Genomic DNA, 23,305 nt, shown 5'->3' on the forward strand with positions numbered 1-23,305 from the left:
TGACGGCTGTGATCAGCCGTTATCTGGCACAGAGCAGAGTGCGCTCTGTGCGCTGGATGACTAGGGTGCTGGGCCTGAAATCGTGGGGAGTCCCAGTGGCCATCAGACATCTTATGCCCTATCTTTTGGAAAAGGTATAAGATGTTTAGGGGTGGAGTACCCCCTTAAAGCAATATGAACGTAAGCTTGAGGTGCCTCATCCTGTTCCAAAATTTGCATTTACTGTAAGCAACATATTGTGTTGGTCATTTTATTGCTCATGTTCTTAGGTTTCTATAAAATACAACATTAAATAAGTTTAGCAAAAGCTTTTTGACTTCTCTATTGTTCAGACTGTAGATAAGAGGATTTAACATTGGAGATATAATAACATAGAAAATAGAAACATATTTGTCTTGGTTTGATGATTCCGTTGATTGTGGGGTCAGATACGTGACCATGGCTGTTCCAAAGTATGTGGTAACCACAGTTATATGTGATGTACATGTGGAAAAAGCCTTAGACCTTCTACCAGCCTGAATCTTCAATATTGTAGAGATAATACAGATGTATGACACCATAATAAGCAAAAACGGTAGTAGAACAGCAAAGAAACCAACACTAAATATTACAAGTTCTTGAATGGAGGTATCTTCACATGACAACCTCAGCACCGATAGGACCTCACACATGAAGTGGTTGATCTTGTTGGGATAACACACTCTTATGGGCATTGCAAGGGATGGAATGATTATATTTATAAAGCTAAACATCCAGACAAAGGTGGCTAGATAGCAGCACACGCTCCACCGCATGAGAACGTGGTAGTGTAAGGGATGGCAGATGGCGATGTATCGGTCATAGGCCATAACCGCAAGAAGTTGGCATTCAGAACCCCCTATCAGTAATAATACTTTTAACTGTATGAGGCATCCAATGACTGATATGGTCCTATGTGTGGATAAGAGGTCTATGAGCAGCTTTGGTATCGCCGCTGAGGAATAACACAAGTCTATAAAGGATAAATTCACAAGAAAGTAGTACATGGGGGTATGTAATGGGGGGCTTCTTATAATGATACATATGATAAGACAGTTCCCACCTACAGAGAATATATAGGCTAAGAAAAGAATAGGAAACAAACAGATATTCGTCTTCAAAACACTGGAAAACCCCAAAAGAATAAGCTCGGTGGCCATTGTCTTATTGTCCATGCTGATTAAGAAATATGACAAATTATAAACCCACGGACTCGTTGTTTTCTTGCTCTCAAAATGAAAAAAAAAATTAAAACAGAACCCACCCCCAAGAAAAAAAAAATTAAATAATAATTTATATAGCTAAGAATTGAGTTTTTCACTATTTATCATGGTAGGTTTTCCATACAACTAGTCAGAATGTGAGAAGAAATGTTTCCGGTGTTAAAGAGGAATAGTAGATAATGACTAATTTTAACATTTTCTTCAGGTAATTTCACAAGATTTTAACTCTGGTGATTTTGGACCTATAAAAAAAGAATTATTAAAATGAAGGTTATTTTGACAACTGATGGATGACCAAATAACAATGTATAAATACTATGCCAGGAGTTGGTGTACTGTAGCAGTAAGACTATGGAACTCTCCACAAGAGAATGTGGTCATGGTGAACTCAATAAAAGAGATCAGAGGGACCTTTGATACATTTCCGTGATATAAAAATCTGACAAGTTGTAGTCACTACTAAATTCTTTAGAAGGGTCACTGATTCAGGATCTATCCGGATAACAAATTCAACATCAGGAAGGAATTTATCTCACTAAGCTGAGGAGAACATCATGATTAGGGATGAGCAAAATAAAATTGACGAATCAGAATTTGTTATGAACTTCAGGAAAAATTTGATTTGCAACTAATGCGAATATCGGTGCGATTCTATAGCGCAAATCGCTTCATTAAAGGGGTTCTCCGCTGCTTAGACATCTTATCTCCTATCCAAGGAATAGGGCATAAGATACCTGATTGCGGGATTCCCGCCACTGGGGACCCCCGTGATCTTGCACGCGGCACCCCGTTTTTAATCAGTCCCCAGAGCGTGTTCGTGTGATAGCTGTCACGTAGGCTTGCATTGAGGGGTGGAGCGTGACGTCACACACCGTCGGCCCTGTGATCACCGTTATCAGACCCGGAGTGAACACGCTCCGAGGACTGATTACAAATGGGGTGTCGCGTGCAAGATCACGGGGGTCCCCAGCGGCGGGACTCCCGCGATCAGGCATCTTATCCCCTATCCTTTGGATAGGGGATAAGATGTCTAAGCACCGGAGTACCCCTTTAAACTCCATTTAGTGTAATTCATGCTCCAAGGCATCTACAATGGCAGATCCACATGTGAGAACATGGAGAAAGTAATCCTGGGAAGGTGGAAAGGCGGGTAGGCGGGATGACCCTGAATCACATGCAGGATGCAGCATATCAGCAGCCAGTCACCCCCTGTGATGTCACAGCCCTATATAATCGGCAGCCATATTGCGATCAGTCACTTCAGCCTTTCACTGCAGAGAGATAGAAAGGGACAGACAGTGCAGTGTGTTACACAGAAAAGCTTTTTCCAGCAGCAATTCACCTCCTAGTCAAGTCCGCATTCTTTTGCACAGAGAAAGGGACAGAGAGCAATGTTTGTTTCACAGAAAAGCATTTTTACTGCAGCAATTCACCTCCCAGTCACTGTCTACAGCGTTCTATTACAGAGAGCAGTGTGCGGCACAGAAGAACAGCAGTGATTCAGCCAAAGCACACATCCTAGCACTGATAGGGAAGGGAGTGAGATTGAGAGAGAAAGTGAAACTTTGGGTGTAGTACACAGCGACTGTGTGCTGCAGCACTGGTGTGTACTGCTGGTGTTGTGCACAAATACTTTTTTAAGCGTACTGGTGCGCATTGTCCTCCCCTCATAAGTGCATACCACATACCTACATCTAAGTGGTGTACTATATTGTTTCTGTTTAAGTTTCAAGGGCCTAGATACTGTGAAAGGTCAGGCAAAAGTACTCACCGGCTGGTGTTGTACACAAATACTTTTTTAAGCGTACTGTAGCATGTTTTTTTTGCCCTCATAAGTGCATGCCACATACGTGCATCTAAAAGGTGTACTATTGTGTTCCTCTTAAAGTCTCTAGGGCCTAGATACTGTGAAAGACAGCCAAAAGAACACACCTTCTGCTGTTCTAGACAAATACTGTTAAGCGTAGTTGAGCGCATTCTACTGCCCTCATAAGTGCATACCACATATGTACATCTAAGTGTTGTACCATTTTGTTCCTGATAAAGTCTTAAGGGCCTAGTTACTGTAAAAGGCCAGCCAAAAGTACACACATGTTGCTGTTCTAGACAAATACCGTTTTAAGCGTAGCGGAGCGTATTGTATTCCCCTCATATACATACTAAGTATGTCAGGCAGAGAAGTGCCAAGACATGCACAGAGGAGTGGCAGAGGCCTAAATTCATCAGGAAGAGGTCGTGGCAGACTAGGGGCGAGTGGCAGCAGAAGTTGCAGAGGCCTGAGCTCCGGTTATCAGCTAGCGGTCGTGTCTCGACCAGCAACCCATCTGCCATCATCGATTGGTTAACACGGTCATCCACATCATCACAAGTGACATCTGGCACCCCCAGTCAACAGTCAACAGTTGGTGGGTTCCTCAGACACAACCCTCAGTTGGTATGGGGCGGGAGCAGTCCCTGTCCTCCCATTGCCTCTGTCCTATGCTGTTCCCTCCCCCACAGAAGTATCTTATGCTGTGGGTTTAGCTCCACTATTCACTGAGGACGATCTAATAGAGGACGGTCAGCAGCTACTGCCCAGCCAAGAAGTGGAGGAGACATGCGCCGCTTCCTTCGCTAGGCGGCCAAGTAGTGATGCGGAGAGTGACGTGGGAGGTGGTGTTGCCAGCTTTCAGGGTCCTGAAGTAAACATTGTTGAGGAACCTGAGGAGGACATCAGTGACATGCAGACACTTGTTGATGATGATTAAGCCGATTGCAATTGGGAGCCGGGTGTAGAAGGGGCTTCATCATCATCAGGAGAAGAAAGTAGCACTAAAATAGAGACAGAAAGACTCATTGCCAAAGAGAGTAAAACTAACCCCAAAATGTTCTTTAACTATATGAATAGCAAAAAGGTCAAAAGGGAAAAAGTTGGCCTTTAAAAGAATGATGAGGAGGGAATTTTAAACGAGGATCAGGAAAAAGCAAATATAGTAAACAAATTCTTCTCTACTGTATTCACCGAGTAAAAGGAAATGCCAGGTGAAATACAGCGAGATAAGGTAAATGCCCCTGTACACGAAACCTGTCTTACCCAGGAAGAAGTACAGGTCACTTGTCTAACCCACTAAGAAGTACAGTGCCACCTACAAAAAATCTAAATAGACAAATCAGCAGGTCCAGATGGCATTCACCCCCGTGTTCTAAAGGAATTAAGTAATGTAATAGCCAGACCCCTATTTTTAATATTCAGGGACTCTATAGTAACAGGTACTGTTCCCCAGGACTAGCGCATGGCAAATGTGGTGCCAATATTTAAAAAAGGGTCAAAAGGTAACCCCGGGAATTATAGACCTGTGAGTTTAACTGGTTGCTGACTCGAGCCGGTGGCCCCCAGCTGATTCCCATATCTGAGGGCCGGCATTAATAGCCGACATGCGGTGAATGCCGTGGCCGGCTTTTAACCCTTTAGATTGCGCTGTCAAAGTTGACAGCGGAATCTAAAGGGACATTTAAACGCTCCCTGGTGGTCCAGTGTGGTGGATCCCCCCCCCCGCAGCATGATCGCAGGGGGGGGGGGGGGGGGGCGATCCTAAGGGGACTAAAAGTGTAAAAAGAAAAAGAAAAAAAGTTTAAAAACACACACATTAACCCCTTCCTTATTAAACGTTTAAATCAACCCCCCCTTTCCCAAATTCCATATAAAAAATATGCAACCATAATAAAAATAAACATATGTGGTATTGCTGTATGTGTAAATGTTCGAACTATAAAAATATATTGTTAAACTGCAGGGTCAATGGCATACGCGCAAAAAAATTCCAATTTCCAAAACAGCGTATTTTTGGTCACTTTTTAGATCATGAAAAAATTTATAGAAAGCAATCAAAAAGTCAGATCAATACAAAAATGGTACCGCTAAAAACTTCAGATCACGGTTCAAAAAATTAGCCCTCATACCGCCCCATACACATAAAAATAAAAAAGTTATAGGGGTCAGAAAATGACAATTTTAAACGTATTAATTTTCGTGCATGTAGTTATGATTTTTTCCAGAAGTAAGACAAAATCAAACCTATATAAGTAGGGGATCATTTTAATCGTATGGACTGACAGAATAAGCATGAGGTGTCATTTTTACCGAAAAATGTACTACGTAGAAACGGAGGCCCCCCAAACTTACAAAATGGTGTTTTTTCTTTAATTTTGTTGCACAATGATTCTTTTTTTTTTGTTTCGCCGTAGATTTTTAGGGTAAAATGTCTGATGTCATTATAAAGTAGAATTGGTGGCACAAAAAAGAAGCCATCATATGGATTTTTAGGTGCAGAATTGAAAGGGTTATGAGTTTTAAAAGTAAGGAGGAAAAAAACAAAGTTCAAAAACGGAGAAACCCTGCATCCTTAAGGGGTTAACCTCTGTTGTATGTAAATTGTTTGAGGGTTTTCTAAGAGATGCTATTTTGGAATATCTTGATAAAAATAAAAGTATGACTCCATATCAGCATGGCTTTATGTGGGATCGATGGATATTGAAAATCTGGATTTTCCCAAAGCATTTGATACGGTAAGACATAAATGGTTGGTGCATAAAATGAGAAGGATTGGACTGCGGGAGAATGTGTGCAAGTGGGTAATTAACTGGCTCAGTGATAGGAAACAGAGGGTGGTTATTAATGGTCCTTATCCTGATTGGGTGACTGTTACTAGTGGGGACTACAGGGGTCCGTCTTGGGTCCAGTTCTGTTTAATATATTAATTAATGACCTTGTAGAGGGGTTGAATAGTAAAGTAGCAATCTTTACAGATGATTCTAAACTCTGTAAAGCGGTAAACACAATAGAGGACAGTGCACTGTTACAAATGAATCTGGATAGGTTGGAGGTTTGGGCTGAGAAGTGACAGATGAGGTCCAACACTGATAAATGTAAGGTTATGTACATGGGGAAGAAAAATGCATTTTTGGAGAATAATAACATTACTGGTTATGGATTCTAGATTTATATGGACAGAACGTTGATCCAGGGATTTATTCTGATGCCATATTTGGAGTCTGGAAGGAATTTTTACCTCGAGTATGAGGATTTTTTTGCCTTCCTCTGGATCAACTCAGTAGGGACTCATTAGGATTATAGGTTGTACTTGATGGACTCTGCTCTTTTTTCAACCTTATGAATTATGAAAAATTGAATTTTAAAATTGAAAATTCACCTTTTAATCTTAGGGATTGTGAAGCCCTATGGTCTCTCCTCATGCTGCCGCCAACAGAACCTTTTCTCTAAGCAATATGAAAAACCTTTTCTCTAAGCCACATGACAACTTCTGAAGAATAATAGTAGTCATATTGGTACTGTGACACTACAGTCCGATTTCAGGGGACTTCTAACAACACCATTAAAACATTTTAGTTGTTAAATAGAATATCACTAGCGACCAGTTTGTCAGCTCAAGAATGACTGGACAGAAAGGTAAACATGGCTTTGCTTAATGGGTAGTCCAAGTCTTTGAATGCCCACAGTACAGCGTGGTACTTGTCTAAAATAACAAACCAGAGCTTACTCACCTCTACTGGTCCAAAGCAGGTGTTCTGGTCCATCCCAGTCCCTCTGATAACTTCCTCTTGTGGAGTTCTCTCCCCGCTCCCATGGTGATTTTCTGAACCTTCTGTACCCTGTCCCTTAGGCTGCGGTGTGTTTGGGTGAGATAGGTAAGCTCTGTTCTGTTCTTTCAGACATTTAGCATGCTGTACTATGGGATTAAGCAAATCTGAATACCTCTGTTTTCCTTTAGTATAACTCTCTATGGACCACAACTTCACCAGCCAATGTGTGACCTTCAAGGGGACTACACTCAATAAAGGATATATTCGAACATAATTTATTTGTATATGGGTGCGTCCTGGGGAGGAACAGCTTTGGAGCAGGGTTTTTCCATGATCCCGCTCTGTATCAGGTTGCTCTGGGCCCATATAAATAGCCAGGTGCCGCAGGTAATAGCCTACAGTGCATCTTAACCCTTTAGATCCCACAATCAAAGTTGATTGAAGGACCTAATTAGGTAAAATACTGGTGGCGTTGAATTGGGGGGCTGATCTGGACCACCGTGGGATGAACTCTGGGTTCCAATCAGCGGACAAAATATCCAGAGGGTTCCTACCTGCCTCTGTGACGACCGATCTTCTTATTGCTCGAGTGAGCCAAATTCGGGGAAATCGCGGCATGCTGAACTTTCGGATATTGCCAGGTTCGGCCTATGTGAACCTGGTAATGCATTCAGTAAAGCAGTGATCTGTATAGATACTGTAACCCCTTGCTGGGCTGAGTTGTACACTCAATGAAGGATATGTCCAAACTATTTATTTGTGTATTAATTTAAGATTGGACTCACAATACAGTTTTGGAAAAAAAAAATCTTTATTTTTAATTTTATACTGACACCCATATTACAACTTTGTATTGCACAGCTCTCAGAAACAGGACATAAGAACTTTACCTCTATATATCTCTGATTTCATATTGGGCATACAGAGGGTTTTTAATTTCTCTACAAATTAAACAGAAATATTTTGTGGACCTTTAATCACCAAATGTTGCCATGAATAAGGAATCACTAAATATAGTGAAGCATTTTTGTTATACATAGTGTCTGGCAGTTCGGCTCTATCCTAAACAGGTATCTGGTCTCCTTATCCTGCCGTACAGCCATGTGCATAACCTCCTGTACTTCTTTTTGTTTTTGGATTGTAAATTTTTGGCCATAAAACAGCATAAAAACTACATCATAATCTGTATTTGTGAATCAGGACAAGCGCTTTGGGGTAATGTCTTGGAACAGATGGAAAATCTTCATTTTAGTGATGGTTCTCAGAATAGACTGTCACCAAGTGTTTTGTTTATTTTCTTAAAATTAGAAACAAATAATAATAAATAGACTTACCTCCTCAGTGCATAATATAAAGCACAACAATAACACACATAAACAAACTGAGAAATAAAGTGTAAAATAAAAAACTACAAACTTAAATAAATACACAACACAAAGTCATTGCTCTTCCTACAGTCTATTTCCTCTGACCAGGAGCCGGGATGTATATAAACCTTATAAACCTTGATCTGTACTCTCTAGAGTCTCTATTGTTGTTAATTAGATCACAAAGAACATTTACGGAATTATAATTAGTTGTGGGGAATTAACCCCGAAAGGATTGAAGAAATATGTAAACTAATTTTCTGAGGGTCGGTACAAAGTGTCACAACAGCTTACATTGTTTTCTTTTCTTTTTTCTATTTTTATAAAATTTTAAATTATATTATTTAACTGTTATATTAAATTATTATTATTATTATAAAGTATTATAAAGTATTAGCCGTTCACCCCAAAAACCTTGGAAAAGTTATTGACTCGACTATAAGCCTAGGGTGGGAAATACATCATCCCCTCATGTCATCATCCCCCCCTGTCATCATCCAGACCCCCGTCATCATCACCCCGTCATCATCCCCCTCGTCATCATCCCCTCCTGTCATCATCCAGACCCTGGTCATCATCATCCTGTCATCATCACCCCGTCATCATCACCCCATCATTATCACCCTGTCATCATCCCCCTCATCATCATCCCCCCTGTCATCATCCAGACCCCCGTCATCATCACCCTTGTCATCATCACCCTGTCATTATGCCCCTCGTCATCATCCCCCTCGTCATCATCCCCCCCCTCATCATCACCGCCTGTCAATCATTTTGTCATCATCCAGACCCCCCTTTTGTTTTCTACTCACCTCCCCACTTGTTGCTTTCTCAGTGGGAAGGAAGGGTGAGCTGGTCCGGGCCGTCCATCTTCGGCCATCTATGCTGCAGGGACTGTCCGGTGGGGAGGGTTAGTCATTCCGGGCTGTCCATCTTCACCGGGAGGCCCTCTTCTCCACTCAGGGCTGACCATGGACTATTGACGTTGCGTTGACGACGACGCGCAGGGACGTCCTTGCGCAGCAGACTTCCATGGTGTCCCTGCACATGAACGTCCCTGTGCGGTGGCTTCAATGCAGCGTCACTAGTTCGGGCCGGCCTGGAGCGGAGAAGAGGGCCTCCCGATGAAGATGGACAGCCTGGGACGACTAACCCTCCCCACTGGACGGTCCCTGCAGCATAGATGGCCAAAGATGGATGGCCTGGCCCATCCCATCACAGCTAAGCCAGAAGTGTTTTTTGTTCACTCAAGTATAAGCCGAGGGGGGGCGTTTTCAGCACGAAAAATTATGCTGAAAAACTTTAGTGGGGGAAAAAAAAAGATTAAGGTTGTGGCATTTAAAGGGTTAAATTGTTGGAATCTGAGATATCTATAATATTGGTTGTTGTAGAAAAGTGACTGTGGCAGCGGGCTTCACTTTCCTGCCTGGTGCTCAATCCGCAGAAGGCAAGCTCCTTAGACTTACAATGAAGTCAAGAAATCTTCACACCCTTTCATTTTTGTTACATGTTGTTCTGTTGCGTCTTGTGAGAAAATAAAGCCAAATCTTTTTTTTATCCCCATTTTTTTTCACTCGGTACCCCATAATGAAAAAGTGATAACAGAATTATGAAATATTTGATAATTTATTAATTGATCTAAGTATTCAGATCCCTTTACTCCAAACCCTCTTTGGCAGTGATTCTAGCCTCCAGTCTTTTTGAAGATGAGGCCACAAGGTTTACACATCTGGATTTGTAGATTTTCTACCACTCTTCTCATTGTTGTAAGGTTAACCTTCAGCCCAGTCTGAAATCCAAAGTGATCGGATCAGGTTTTAATTAAGAATATAGCCTTACCTTTCTCAGTTTAGCTTTCCCTCTTCTCTGATCAGTTTCCGTCTCAGCCCTGAAAAACACCGCATAGCATGATGCTGCCCCCACCATGCTTCACTGTAGGGATGGAATTGGGCAGGTGATGGGCAGTGCCTGGTTTCCTCCAGACATGATGCTGCCTCCACCATACTTCCCTGTAGAGATAGTATTGGAAAGGTGAGGAGTAGTGCCTGATTTCCTCCAGACATGATGATGCCCCCAGGAGGATCACTGTAGGGATGGTATTGGACAGGTGATGGCCAGTGCCTGGTTTCTTCCAGACATCATGCTGCCCCCACCACATTTCACTGTAGGGATGGTGTTGGGCAGGTGATGGGCAATGCCTGGTTTCCTCCAGACATTATGCTGCCCCCACCATACTTCACTGTAGGGATGGCATTGGAAAGGTGAGGAGCAGTGCCTAGTTTCCTCCAGACATGATGCTGCCCCGATCATGCATCACTGTAGGGGGGGTATTGGGCAGGTGAGGAGCAGTGCCTGGTTTTCTCCAGACATGATGCAGCCCCCACCATGATCACTGTAGGGATATGATCAGGCAGGTGATGGACAGTGCCTGGGTTCCTCCAGACATGATACTGCCCCCACCATACTTCCATATAAGGACAGTATTGGGCAAGTGATGAGCAGTGCCTTGTCTCCTCCAGACATGATGCTGCCCCCACCATACTTCACTGTAGGGATGGTATTGGGCAGGTTATGGGTATTGCCGGGTTTCCTACAGACATGATGCTGCCCCCACCATACTTCACTGTAGGGATGGTATTGGGCAGATGATAGGCAGTGCCTGGTCTCCTCCAGACATAATGCTGCCCCCACCATGCTTCACTGCAAGTATGGTACTTGTAACGTACCGGCAGGACTGGTAGTGGATCCTTTGGACCAGAGAGGCGATGACGCGGGTTGTACCAGAGGACCGGTTCTAAGTGGTTACTGGTTTTCACCAGAGCCCGTCGCAAGGCGGGATGGACTTGCTGCGGCGGTAACCACCAGGTCGTATCCTCCAGTAGCAACTCGACCTCACTGGTAGCTGATATGGCGTGGTACACAGGGAGCAGGCAGGAGCGTAGTCGGACGTAGCAGAGGTCAGGGCAGGCGGCAAGGGTTCAAAGGCGAGTAGACGGTAGCAAGGGTACGGCAACAGGCAGGGCAGTATACACAGTATGGAATGCTTTCTCAAAGGCACTAGGGCACAAAGATCCGGCAAGGGCAGGAAGGGGCAGGAGACTTTTATTAGGGAAGAAGGCAGGGATAATTAGCCAGCACACCAATCAATGGTGTGCTGGCCCTTTAAATTTACAGAAGGTGGCACGCACGCGCCCTAGAGAGCAGGGCCGCGTGCCGGAAGGCAGAGCCAGTCTGCGCCGGGAACGAGGAGCCAGGTAAGTCAGACAAGGACGCGGCGCGTGAGCGGGGACCAGCCGCCATGTCAGCCGCATCCCCGACACAAGGGATCCCGTGCTCCCGGTCAGTGTGACTGTGCGGGAGGCACCGGGATCCCGGGAAGGGGGAGCGGGGAAGTGAGTGACAGGGGTGGGAGAAAGAAGTTTAGGAGAAAAGCGATAAAAGATGGCAGGTTTGAGAAGGGAGACATGGAAAGAGTTATGAATTCTGACGGAGGGAGGAAGATGGAGCTGGTAGGACACCGGATTAATGCGGCTCTTAACTCTGAAGGGACCCAAGTAACGAGGGCCCAGCTTGTAACTTGGTACCTTAAATCTGATGTATTTCGAGGAAAGCCACACCTTGTCACCAGGATTGAATTCCGGAGGAGCTCTACGACTTTAATTGGTCTGGAATTTCATACGGGTCAAGGCCTTATTGAGGGCTGAGTGGGTCTCTTGCCAAATGGAAGAGAAGTCTTGAAGGAGGTCCTCAACAGCTGGTACAGAAGAGGGAGCGGAGGTCCGAGGTAGTGGTGGCATAGGGTGATGACCATAAACCACAAAAATGGAGACTTATTGGTGGTGGAAGTTTGTTTGAAATTATAAGAGAACTCTGCCCAAGGGAGTAAGTCTGACCAATCATCTTGGCTGGAGGACACAAAATGGCGTACATAATCTCCCAGAATCTGGTTCACCCTTTCTGCTTGGCCATTAGACTGAGGTTGATACGAAGAAGAAAAGTCCAGCTTGACGCCGAGCTGTCCACAAAGAGCCCTCCAAAATCTGGAAACGAACTGCACCCCGCGGTCAGAGACGATGTGTCTGGGAAGACCGTGGAGGCGGAAGATGTGTAGGAAAAACAATTTGGCCAACTGAGGCGCGGACGGGAGACCAGGCAGAGCCACAAAGTGAGCCATCTTAGAGAATCGGTCCACCACGACCCAAATAACCGTCATACCATGAAAGGAAGGGAGATCAGTTATGAAGTCCATGGCGATGTGCGACCAAGGGGTCTCCGGAACTGGAAGGGGCAGAAGAAGACCCACCGGTTTTAGACGAGGAGTCTTGGCACAGGCGCAGATCGCACAGGGCTGGACGAACTCAGTGACGTCTTTCTCCAGTGAGGACCACCAATATCTTTGGGAGATTAACTGAAGAGACTTCTTAATCCCAGGATGACCGGCAAAGAGGGAAGGGTGACCCAACTTGAGAACCTGTAACCGCTGACAAGGAGGAACATAGGTTTTACCCGGGGGAAGAAGTCGCAAGTCCACAGGTGCAACTGAGATGAGACATTCAGGTGGAAAAATGTGTTGAGGAGTAGGTACATCCCCCATCACATCTGAAGAGCGAGAAAGGGCATATGCTCTAATGTTCTTGGCAGTAGGACGGAAATTAATTTGGAGCGGGCGAAGAAGATGGACCAACGGGCTTGGCGGGGATTGAGTCTCTGAGCTGACTGGAGGTAGGCTAGGTTCTTATGGTCCGAGAAAATGGTCACAGGGTGAGGAGCACCCTCGAGAAGATGTCTCCACTCCTCCAAAGCCAATTTATTTGCCAACAGTTCTGTCCCCAATAGTGTAATTCTTCTCGGTGGGAGAAAAGGTTTTAGAAAAGAAGCCACAAGTTACGGTCTTGCCTGTGGAAGACTTCTGAGTAAGCACAGCTCCTGCTCCCACCGAGGATGCATCCACTTCAAGATAGAATGGCTTGGAAGGATCAGGCCGGGAAAGAACAGATGCGGAAGCAAAGGAGGCTTTCAGGGACTGGAAGGCTTCTTCAGCTTGAGGAGGCCAGGTTTTGGGATTAGCACCCTTCTTAGTCAAAGCCACAAGGGGGGCCACCAGGGTGGAGTAATGAGGAATAAATTGTCTGTAATAGTTGGCAAAACCCAGGAACCTCTGTATGGCTCGGAGACCAGAGGGGCGTGGCCAGTCCAGGACCGCAGAGAGCTTGGCAGGATCCATTTGGAGTCCTTGGGCTGAGATGATGTACCCCAGGAAGGGCAAAGAGGAACGCTCGGACAGGCATTTCTCAATCTTGGCATAGAGGCGGTTCTTTCTGAGCCGAGTGAGAACTTGTCGGACATGAACTCGATGTTAATCCAAATTAGAGGAAAAAATAAGAATATCATCTAGGCATACTACTACACAAGAGTAAAGAAGGTCCGGAAGATGTCATTAACGAATTCTTGGAAGACTGCAGGTGCATTACAAAGTCCAAAAGGCATCACTAGGTATTCAAAGTGACCGTCTCTGGTGTTAAAGGCGGTCTTCCATTCGTTGCCTACACGGATACGGATCAAATTATAGGCTCCTCGAAGATCCAATTTGGTGAAGATCTTTGCCCCTCGGAGACGATCAAATAACTCAGAGATTAGGGGCAGAGGGTAACGGTTCTTGATGGTGATTTTATTGAGTCCTCTGTAGTCAATACAGGGGCGAAGGGAACCGTCCTTCTTGGTCACTAAGAAGAAGCCAGTCTCAGCAGGAGAAGACTTCCTTATGAATCTTCTCTGGAGGTTTTCACGAATATATTTGGACATGGTAAGCGTCTCTGGAGGTGAGAGAGGATAAATTCTTCCCCGAGGTGGAGTGGAACCAGGCATTAGGTCAATTGGACAATCATAGGATCTGTGAGGAGGAAGGACCTCGGCTTGTTTTTTGCAAAAGACATCCGCAAAGCAGTGGTATGGTTTTGGCAGACCGGGAGGCGTAGAAATTTGCGGAAGTTGCTTGACTGAAGCAGGCTTGAGACACAGGTCTGAACAGGAGGAACCCCAACGCAGGATCTCACCGGAGGACCAGTTCAGGACAGGACTATGACGTTGTAGCCACGGCAGGCCTAGGAGGAGTTCGGAGGAGCAGAAGGGAAGGACAAGGAACTCTAGAGTCTCTGTATGAAAAATTCCAATGTCCATCTGCAGTGGCAGGGTACGGAACTGCACAGAGGCAGAGAGTCTCTCACCGTTAACCGTAGAAATGATGAGGGGCTTGATTAGACGGACAACCGGAATGCGGTACTTGTCGACCAAGGAGGCGTGAATGAAGTTGCCAGCTGAACCGGAATCCAAAAAGGCTGCAGCGGTGAAGAAGGACTTGGAAGGGAGGAACAACTGCACGGATATGATGAGACGTGGAGAGGAGGAATCCAAACCTAGCAACGCCTCTCCCACGTTTACTAGGTGCGAGCGTTTCCTGAACGCGGTGGACGGAGAGGACAATCACGTAGGAAGTGCTCAGTACTGGCGCAGTACAGACACAGGTTCTCGTCTCTGCGACGGCTTCGTTCTTGCGGAGTCAGGCGTGACCAGTCCACCTGCATGGCTTCCACGGCGGGAGGCCCAGAAAGGGGTTAAGGTGGACATTGAGAAACGGGAGCCAGACGAGGGTAGCGTCTAGATTGAGCCTTTCCCTTTTCTAGAAGGAGTTCCTCTTGGCGAAACGTTTGTCGATTCTGGTTGCCAGCAAGATGAGGTCACTAAGGGAGGAAGGAAGTTCTCGTGCAGCCAAAATGTCCTTTACTTCACTGTTTAGTCCCTTAATGAATGTGGCACAAAGGGCTTCATTATTCCAGTTCAGCTCAGAGGCTAGGGTGCGAAACTGTACGGCATAGTCACCCACGGTAGAGGCTCCTTGGTTCAAGTTCAGTAAGGCAGCCTCTGCGGAGGTAACCCGGGCAGGTTCCTCGAAAACATTCCGGAATTCTTGGCAGAAGTTCTAGATGGAGGAGGTGGCAGGATCAGAGCGGTCCCACAGCGGTGTAGCCCAGGCCAGGGCCTTCCCGGAGAGTAGACTGAGAATAAAGGCTACCTTGGCTCGCTCAGAAGGAAATTGGTCAGACAGTAGCTCGAGGTGGAGAGAGCACTGCGACAGGAACCCTCGGCACTGCTTAGGATCTCTGTCATACTTGTCAGGCAGAGACAGACTGATTCTGGAACCGGAGCAACTGCTGGCGGAGGAGCAGGCTGTTACTGGGATGGCAGGAGCTGCTGCAACATGGTGGTTAACTGGGCCAGCTGCTGACCTTGCTGGGCCACAATGGTGGTGAGGTCCGCTAGGCTTGGCAAAGGAACTTCAGCGGGATCCATGGCCGGATCTTTCTGTAACGTACCGGCAGGACTGGTAGTGGATCCTCTGGACCAGAGAGGCGATGACGCGGGTTGTACCAGAGGACCGGTTCTAAGTGGTTACTGGTTACTTCACCAGAGCCCGCCGCAAGGCGGGATGGACTTGCTGCGGCGGTAACCACCAGGTCGTATCCTCCAGTAGCAACTCGACCTCACTGGTAGCTGATATGGCGTGGTACACAGGAAGCAGGTAGGAGCGTAGTCGAACGTAGCAAAGGTCAGGGCAGGCGGCAAGGGTTCAAAGGCAAGTAGACGGTAGCAAGGGTACGGCAACAGGCAGGGCAGTATACACAGTATGGAACGCTTTCTCAAAGGCACTAGGGCACAAACATCGGCAAGGGCAGGAATGGGCAGAAGACTTTTATTAGGGAAGGAGGCAGGGATAATTAGCCAGCACACCAATCAATGGTGCACTGGCCCTTTAAATTTACAGTAGGTGGCACGCACGCGCCCTAGAGAGCGAGGCCGCGCTCCGGAAGGCAGAGCCAGTCTGCGCCGCGAACGAGGAGCCAGGTAAGTCAGAAAGGGACGTGGCGCGTGAGCGGGGACCAGCCGCCACGGCAGCCGCGTCCCCGACACAAGGGATCCCATGCTCCCGGTCAGTGTGACTGTGCGGGAGGCACCGGGATCCCGGGAAGGGGGAGCGGGGAAGCGAGCGCTCCAGTCCGGAGGTGGGGACCGGAGCACTGGCTGTGACAGTACTGGACAGGTGAAGAGCAGTACCTGATTTCCTCCTGACATGATGCTGCCCCCATCATGCTTCACTGTAGGGATGGTATTGGGCAGGTGATGGGCAGTTCCTGGTTTCCTCCAGACATGATGCTGCCCCCACCAGGCTTCACTGTAGGGATGGCATTGGGCAGGTGATGGGCAGTGCCTAGTTTCATCCAGACATGATGCTCTCCCCACCATGATCACTGTAGGGATGGTATTGGGCAGGTTATGGGCAGTGCCTGGTTTCCCCCAGACATGATGCTGCCGCCACCATGATCACTGTAGGGATGGTATTGGGCAGGTGATGGGCAGTGCCTGGTTTCCTCCAGACATGATGCTGCTCCCACCATGATCACTATAGGGATGGTATTCGGCAGGGGATGGGCAGTGCCTGGTTTAGCCCAGACATGATGCTGTCCCCACCATGATCACTGCAGGGATGGTATTGGGCAGGTTTTGAGCAGTGCCTGGTCTCTTCCAGACATGATGCTGCCCCCCCAGGCTTCACTGTAGGGACGGTATTGGGCAGGTTATTGGCAGTGCCTTGTTTCCTCCAGACATGATGCTGCCCCCACCATACTTCACTGTGGGGATGGTATTGGGCAGGTGATGGGCAGTGCCTGGTCTCCTCCAGACATAATGCTGCCCCCACCATACTTCACTGCAGGGGTGGCATTGGGCAGGTGATGGCAGTGGCTCTTTTCCTCCAGACATGATGCTTCATCCACCATGCATCACTGTAAGTATGGTACTGGACAGGTGAAGAGCAGTGCCTGATTTCCTCCTGACATGATGCTGCCCCCACCATGATCACTATAGGGATGGTATTGGGTAGATGATGGGCAGTGCCTGATTTCCTCCTGACATGATGCTGCCCCACCATGATCACTGTAGGGATGGTATTAGGTAGATGATGGGTCATGCCTGGTTTCCTCCAGACATGATACTGCCCCCACCATGATCACAGTAAGATTGGTATTGGGTAGATGATGGGCCGTGCCTGGTTTCCTGCAGACATGATGCTGCCCCCACCATGATCACTGTAGAGATGGTATTGGGTAGATGATGGGCAGTGCCTGGTTTCCTCCAGACATGATGTTGCCCCTACCTTACTTCACTGTAGGGATGGCATTGGGCAGGTGATGGGAGGTGCCTGGTTTCTTCCAGATATGATGCTGCCCCACCTCACTTCACTGTAGAGATGTTATTGGGCAGGTAATGGCAGTGCTTGGTTTCCTCCAGACATGATGTTGCCCCAAGCTTACTTCACTGTAGGGATGATATTGTGCAGGTGATGGGCAGTGCCTGGTTTTCTCCAGACATGATGCTGCCCCCACCATGCTTCCCTGCAGGGTGGCTTTGGGCAGATGATAAGCAGTACCTGGTGTCCTCCAAGGATAATGCTAAGAATTGAGGACAAAAAGTTCAATGTTGGTTTCATCAGATCAGGGAATCTTGTTTCTCACAGTCTGAGAGTCCTTTTGGAGAGGTTTCTTTATGATCAATTACCCATAATGCTCAGATTGTTTGAATTCTGCAGTGATGTTTGGCTTTTTGGAAGTTTATCTCATCTACACACAGGATTAGAGATGAGCAAGCCAAGTCCCGCAAACCCAGATTTATTCTGAATTTCCTGGTGACCACAGCCTGGGGAATTTTTTAACTTTGTCTAGTTCGGCTTGCTCGATCCTAGCAATGTGGGCAATAATATTACAAGAGATTAGGAACACAATCCTACAGAAAATGGAAGAAGTACTGGGACAGTGAGATGACATCGGGGTATACTCAGAAAACCTTACAGCTCTCACATGGCCCCTTATGCAATGATTTGCTGGCATTCATGTGTCATTTAGCTCCCAGGCCACATCTTTGGAAGGCTTGGAAAAATCCATGGCGTTTTCACTTGCCAGACTATTGTCTACACAATTCCACAGAAAAGCAGATTTATTCACCTTGTCAGGTTCTTCACTATTTTGAGACACTGTCACAAACTCTGTTGCAACTAACCAAAAAGGGATCATTTTTAGAAAAGCAGGTGTTGTTGTCAGCCCTTAGCAAACAAAAAAGTTTGACAGCAATGTGAAAAAACTAAAAAAAATGTAAATGAAATGGAGCATGGAGCAATGAAAAAAATTAAACCTCCTGTGCCAGATGCCACTGATTAGACATTACTAACCACCCTTTCTATTCAGTGCCTATTATAACTACAACCAGTTCCTGCTGAATGCTGGCTTCTACAAATCCACCAGGCTGCCACCTCCTGCGGTATTCTGGATACTATCACTCCCACAAGTCCATCACTACAACCCCCACCAGTCTGCCAACTCTTGCTGTGCCCTGACTACTACACCTCCCACCAGTCCATCACCTTCTGCTGTACCCTGGATACTACAACTCCTAGATGTCCCTCACGTCCTGCCGTACCCTGGCTACTACACCTCCCTCAAGCCCACCACCCTTGCTGCTACCACTACTGCCAGGCAGGCTTACACATCCACAACCCATGATCCACAAAAACAGGATTTTTTTTTTGTTTTTTTTTCATACAAAAGCTATTTCTTCTTTACTATTTTGTGACATCAATCCTCTGGCAACTCCCAAAAGGGATAATGTATGGAATGCTTGGAAAAATCCATGACTTCTTTATTTTCCAGACTCAAAACCTGTTGTTACTCCCAAAAATTGATAATTTTGGTAATGCTTGGAAAAAGCCATTGCGTCTTACAATAATTTTTGTGCATTTTAACACTGAAAGGCATCTAATGACACCCAGGGATACTTTATGCAGCTTTATTAATGTATAAAAAACATACAAAACAAGCTGTAGGTTACCATGGGTTACTACATCTCGCCATTAATTAGCCTTAAAACAACTTTAAAACTACATGAATTCCTAGGTGAACCTAACAATGGTATGCAGGGCTTTAGAACTCTTAGGCAGTGTTATATACATGATTTAAGGTTTTTTTCATTGTTGGTTCCAAAAGTTCACTCATCTCTACACAAGATCTTTGGAGCTCAGCCAGAGTGACCATTGGGTCCTTGGTTACCTATCTTACGTGGGTCCTTCTCTCTCTGATTTATTAGTTTGGTGTGTCAGCAGCTCTAGGAAGTTTCTGGTTGTTCCAAGCTTCTTACATTTACCTAAATATGTTGTAGGGCTGAGGCACCATATAAGGACATATGACGTGCTGATAGTTCCTTAGTATAGTACTCGGTATAGCAGAGTACAGGCCCTATGGAAGGGGCCCTGCAAATGTAAATAAGGCCAAATAGAAACTAAAATGAAGAGACAGAATCACTGTTTGAGTTTAAAGATATATTTATAATCTTTATTATGAACAGAAAAAAAATCCATGCACAAATAAAAGATATACAAAAATCGAGGATTTGGCACATAAATATGTGAAAAACTGAGATTAACAGACTGGGGCATAGTACAAAGACCGTAATAGAAGTATGGTCTTGTTTATAATTATTACAGGTTATCCAACAAAAAGAATCACTGTTGTCATCTGTTCATAGTGCTGCTACAACTTTAATCCCTTCCCAGTATGTATGGGTATGTTATAACAAGCCTTGGAGAAGTATTTTGCCAAGAATTCGCTTTATGTGGGGTGGCTTCTGGCTAATATCCTCTACCAGACCCCGCTTTACAGTATGTCCTTATGCTGACCAGAATGAATGGTAACGGCAGCACCCCTTTCCCTGTGCAAGGTACCACAACAACGGTCCTCAAGCCCGATTGTCTTCTGGACTACAATTGGTATATGGGGGGAGTTGATCTCTCTTATCAAGTTCTCAAGCCATACATGGCCATGCGCAAAACACGGGCATGGTACAAAAAAGTTGCGGTCTACTTGGTAAAGGTTTCCATGTACAACTCTTTTGTACTGTCCCAATACACTGGCAACACAGGGACATTCCTCCAATTCCAAAAAGAAGTCCTAAAGGTCCTGATCTTTGGTGACCGGGGAAGAGCCGGCCTAATTTTTTAAGGAACTGAAGTTATAGGTGCAAGGATCGTCCCCGGCCAACGCTTTCCAGGTGAGGTTCCCCACACTTCAAAATAAGGGACGATCCCAGAAAAAATGCAGAGTGTGTCACAAGAGGGGGATACGGAAGGATACCACCACTCAGTGTGACACTTGCCCCGATCATTCGGGCCTCTGCACTAAAATATGCTTCAGTGACTATCACACTTCCATGGAGCACTACATTTTCCCGATTTATTTAAATTTTCCATAATTTGACTCCAATGTCCAATATACATTCCAAATTTTTACCCCATAAACCACTAAATTGCCCCAAAAAACTGGAAAAAAAAATAAACCTGATAAGACCCCTGGGCATATTAAAAAAAAAAAATAAAAATAGTCATGGGTCACTAAGTCACTATCATCATTGTTTTATGTTGCCTCAAATGCGCAGCGCTCTCTCCCCACCTGTGCGGGGTGCGCATTTGAGGCAACAGGTTAGGGACGGCCACACACATCACATTCCCAGAATGATGATTCAGAGCACAGGGTTTGTGGTGGGCATATTTTTTAGTTTTGGCTATGCTCTGGGTCATCATTCTGGGAACATAACCTATTTTATCATTTTACGTCTCACTGTACCCCCCTTACTAACTCAGTGTTCCCCATGTAACGCTCCTTTAGAGGGGTTCCCACTGTTCTGGCTCCATAGGTAGCTATGTAAATACTAAAGGCCCCTGACTGCACTCCTGCTCTTCCAAGACCTGGTGTGCACCCGCAGATCTGTTTTCATCCAAATATGAGGTATGTCATTACTCAAAAGAAATGTATTTACAAATTGTGGAGGGGGGGAGGGGGTATTTTTTCCTGTTACCACTTGTGAAAATGAAAAATTTGGGGTAACCAAAGCATTTTAGTGTAAAAAAAAATCAAAGTTTTCCTTTTCACATCCCACTTTAATGAACATTTATCAAACACCTGTGGGGTGTTAAGGCTCACTGTACTCCTTGTTATGTTCCTTGAGGGGTGTAGTTTCCAAATTAGTATATTTTTTTTTCTTGCTATTCTGGAACCATAGGGGCTTCCTAAATGTGACATGCCCCCAAAAACCATTTCAGCAAACTTTGCTTTTCAAAAGCCAAATGCGACTCCTCCTCTTCTGAGCATTGTAGTGCGCCAGCAGAGCATTTTACGTCCTAACATGGGGTATTTCCATACTCAGAAGAGATGGGGTTACACATTTGGGGGGGGGGGCATTTTCTCCTATTACCCCTTGTAAAAATGTAAAATTTGAGGGGAAACCAGCATTTTTATTTAAAAAAAAAATAAAATTTCACAGATCCAACTTTAATGAAAAGTCATCAAACACCTGTGGGGTGTTAAGGCTTACTGTACCCCTTATTACATTCCTTGAGGGGTGTAGTTTCCAAAATAGTATGCCACGTGTTTTTTTTTTTTTTTTGCTGTTCTGGCACCATAGTGGCTTCCTAAATGTGACATGCCCCCCAAAAACCATTTCAGAAAAACTCACTCTCCAAAATCCCACTGTCACTCCTTCCCTTCTGAGCCCTCTACTGCACCTGCCGAACACTTTACATACACATATGAGGTATTTCCTTACTTGAGAGAAATTGGGTTATACATTCTGGGGGGATTTCTCTCCTTTTACCCATTGTAAAAATTCTAAAACTGGGTCTACAAGAACATGAGGGTGTAAAAAAAAAATGAAGATATAAAATTTTCTCCATCACTTTGCTACTATTCCTGCGAAACACCTAAAGGGTTAACACACTTACTGAATGTCATTTTGAATACTTTGAAGGGTGCAGTTTTTATAATGGGGTCATTTATGGGGTATTTCTAGTATAAAGACCCTTCAAATCCACTTCAAAACTGAACTGGTCCCTGAAAAATTCTGATTTTGAAAATGTTGTGAAAAATTGGAAAATTGCTGCTGAACTTTGAAGCCCTCTGGTGTCTTCCAAAAGTAAAAACATGTCAACTTTATGATGCAAACATAAAGTAGACATATTGTATATGTGAATCAATATATTATTTATTTTGTATGTCTATTATTCTTACAAGCAGAGAGCTTCAAAGTTAGAAAAATGAAATAGAAATTTTGGAATTTTTGGAAATTTGGAAAGAAATCATGCAAGTATCGGCAAAAATTTACCCCTATGTTAAAGTAGAATATGTCACAAAAGACCAATCTTGGAATCAAATTCATAAGTAAAAGCATCCTAGAGTAATTAATGCCTAAAGTGATAGTGGTCAAATGTGCAAAAAAGTGCTCTGGTCCTTAAAGGGGTACTCCACCCCTACACATCTTATCCAAAGGATAGGGGATAAGATGTCAGATCGCCACGGTCCCACTGCATGTAATAACCCTTTTATTAAAGGGGCACTTCTCCTCTAGATATGTTATCCCCTATCCAAAGAATAGGGGATAACTTGTCAGATTGTGAAAGGTCCGGCCACTGGGCCCCCCACGATCTTTGGGCAGGCGCTGCAGCATTCCTACCATAAAAGCCTTGGGCGTGTTAGTGACATTACACCACTCCCCCTCCATTCATGTCTATATGAGGGGGTGTGACAGCTGGTACACAGCTGTCAGTCCCCCTTGCATAGACATGAATGGTGGGGTTGTTGCGTGACATCACTAACACTGAAGCCCCAGGCCTTTGGATAGGGCATAAAATGTCTAGGGGCTGAGTGCTACTTTAAGTAAAAAAAAAATCTTTGTCTACATTCCTTTGTCTGAAGTATTCAGACAAACAAAAAAATATTGAAAAAAAAAATAAATAACTACAGCTGCCATCATGCTTTAGGCTTTCTGCTGGAAGAAACTTTCTGGCTTTATGATTTTGGCTGGGAAACCCCATTGCAGTAGGCAATTGGCAGCAAGCAAAGCTGTGTTCAGAAGCAGCATTGCCTTGCTATTTAAGGCTGAAGAAAGATCCTTCTTGTCAAGTATAAAACTGGTTACTTTTTGTTGAGGCCTGAACTGAATTTTTGAAAAGTTTGCTTATCTTTACTT

General features: G+C 45.2%; 1 protein-coding gene across 1 annotated transcript; it reads right to left on the minus strand.

The window, feature by feature from the left end:
- Positions 1 to 257: 257 nt before the first annotated feature.
- Positions 258 to 1,025, minus strand: LOC130360484 (olfactory receptor 5V1-like). The gene has a single exon (XM_056562976.1). It carries the CDS (start codon positions 1,023 to 1,025, stop codon positions 258 to 260), a length of 768 nt encoding a protein of 255 aa, XP_056418951.1.
- Between the last annotated feature and the right edge of the window lie 22,280 nt (positions 1,026 to 23,305).

Source organism: Hyla sarda, chromosome 3 (genome assembly GCF_029499605.1).
Source record: "Hyla sarda isolate aHylSar1 chromosome 3, aHylSar1.hap1, whole genome shotgun sequence".
Taxonomy (NCBI): Eukaryota; Metazoa; Chordata; class Amphibia; order Anura; family Hylidae; genus Hyla; species Hyla sarda.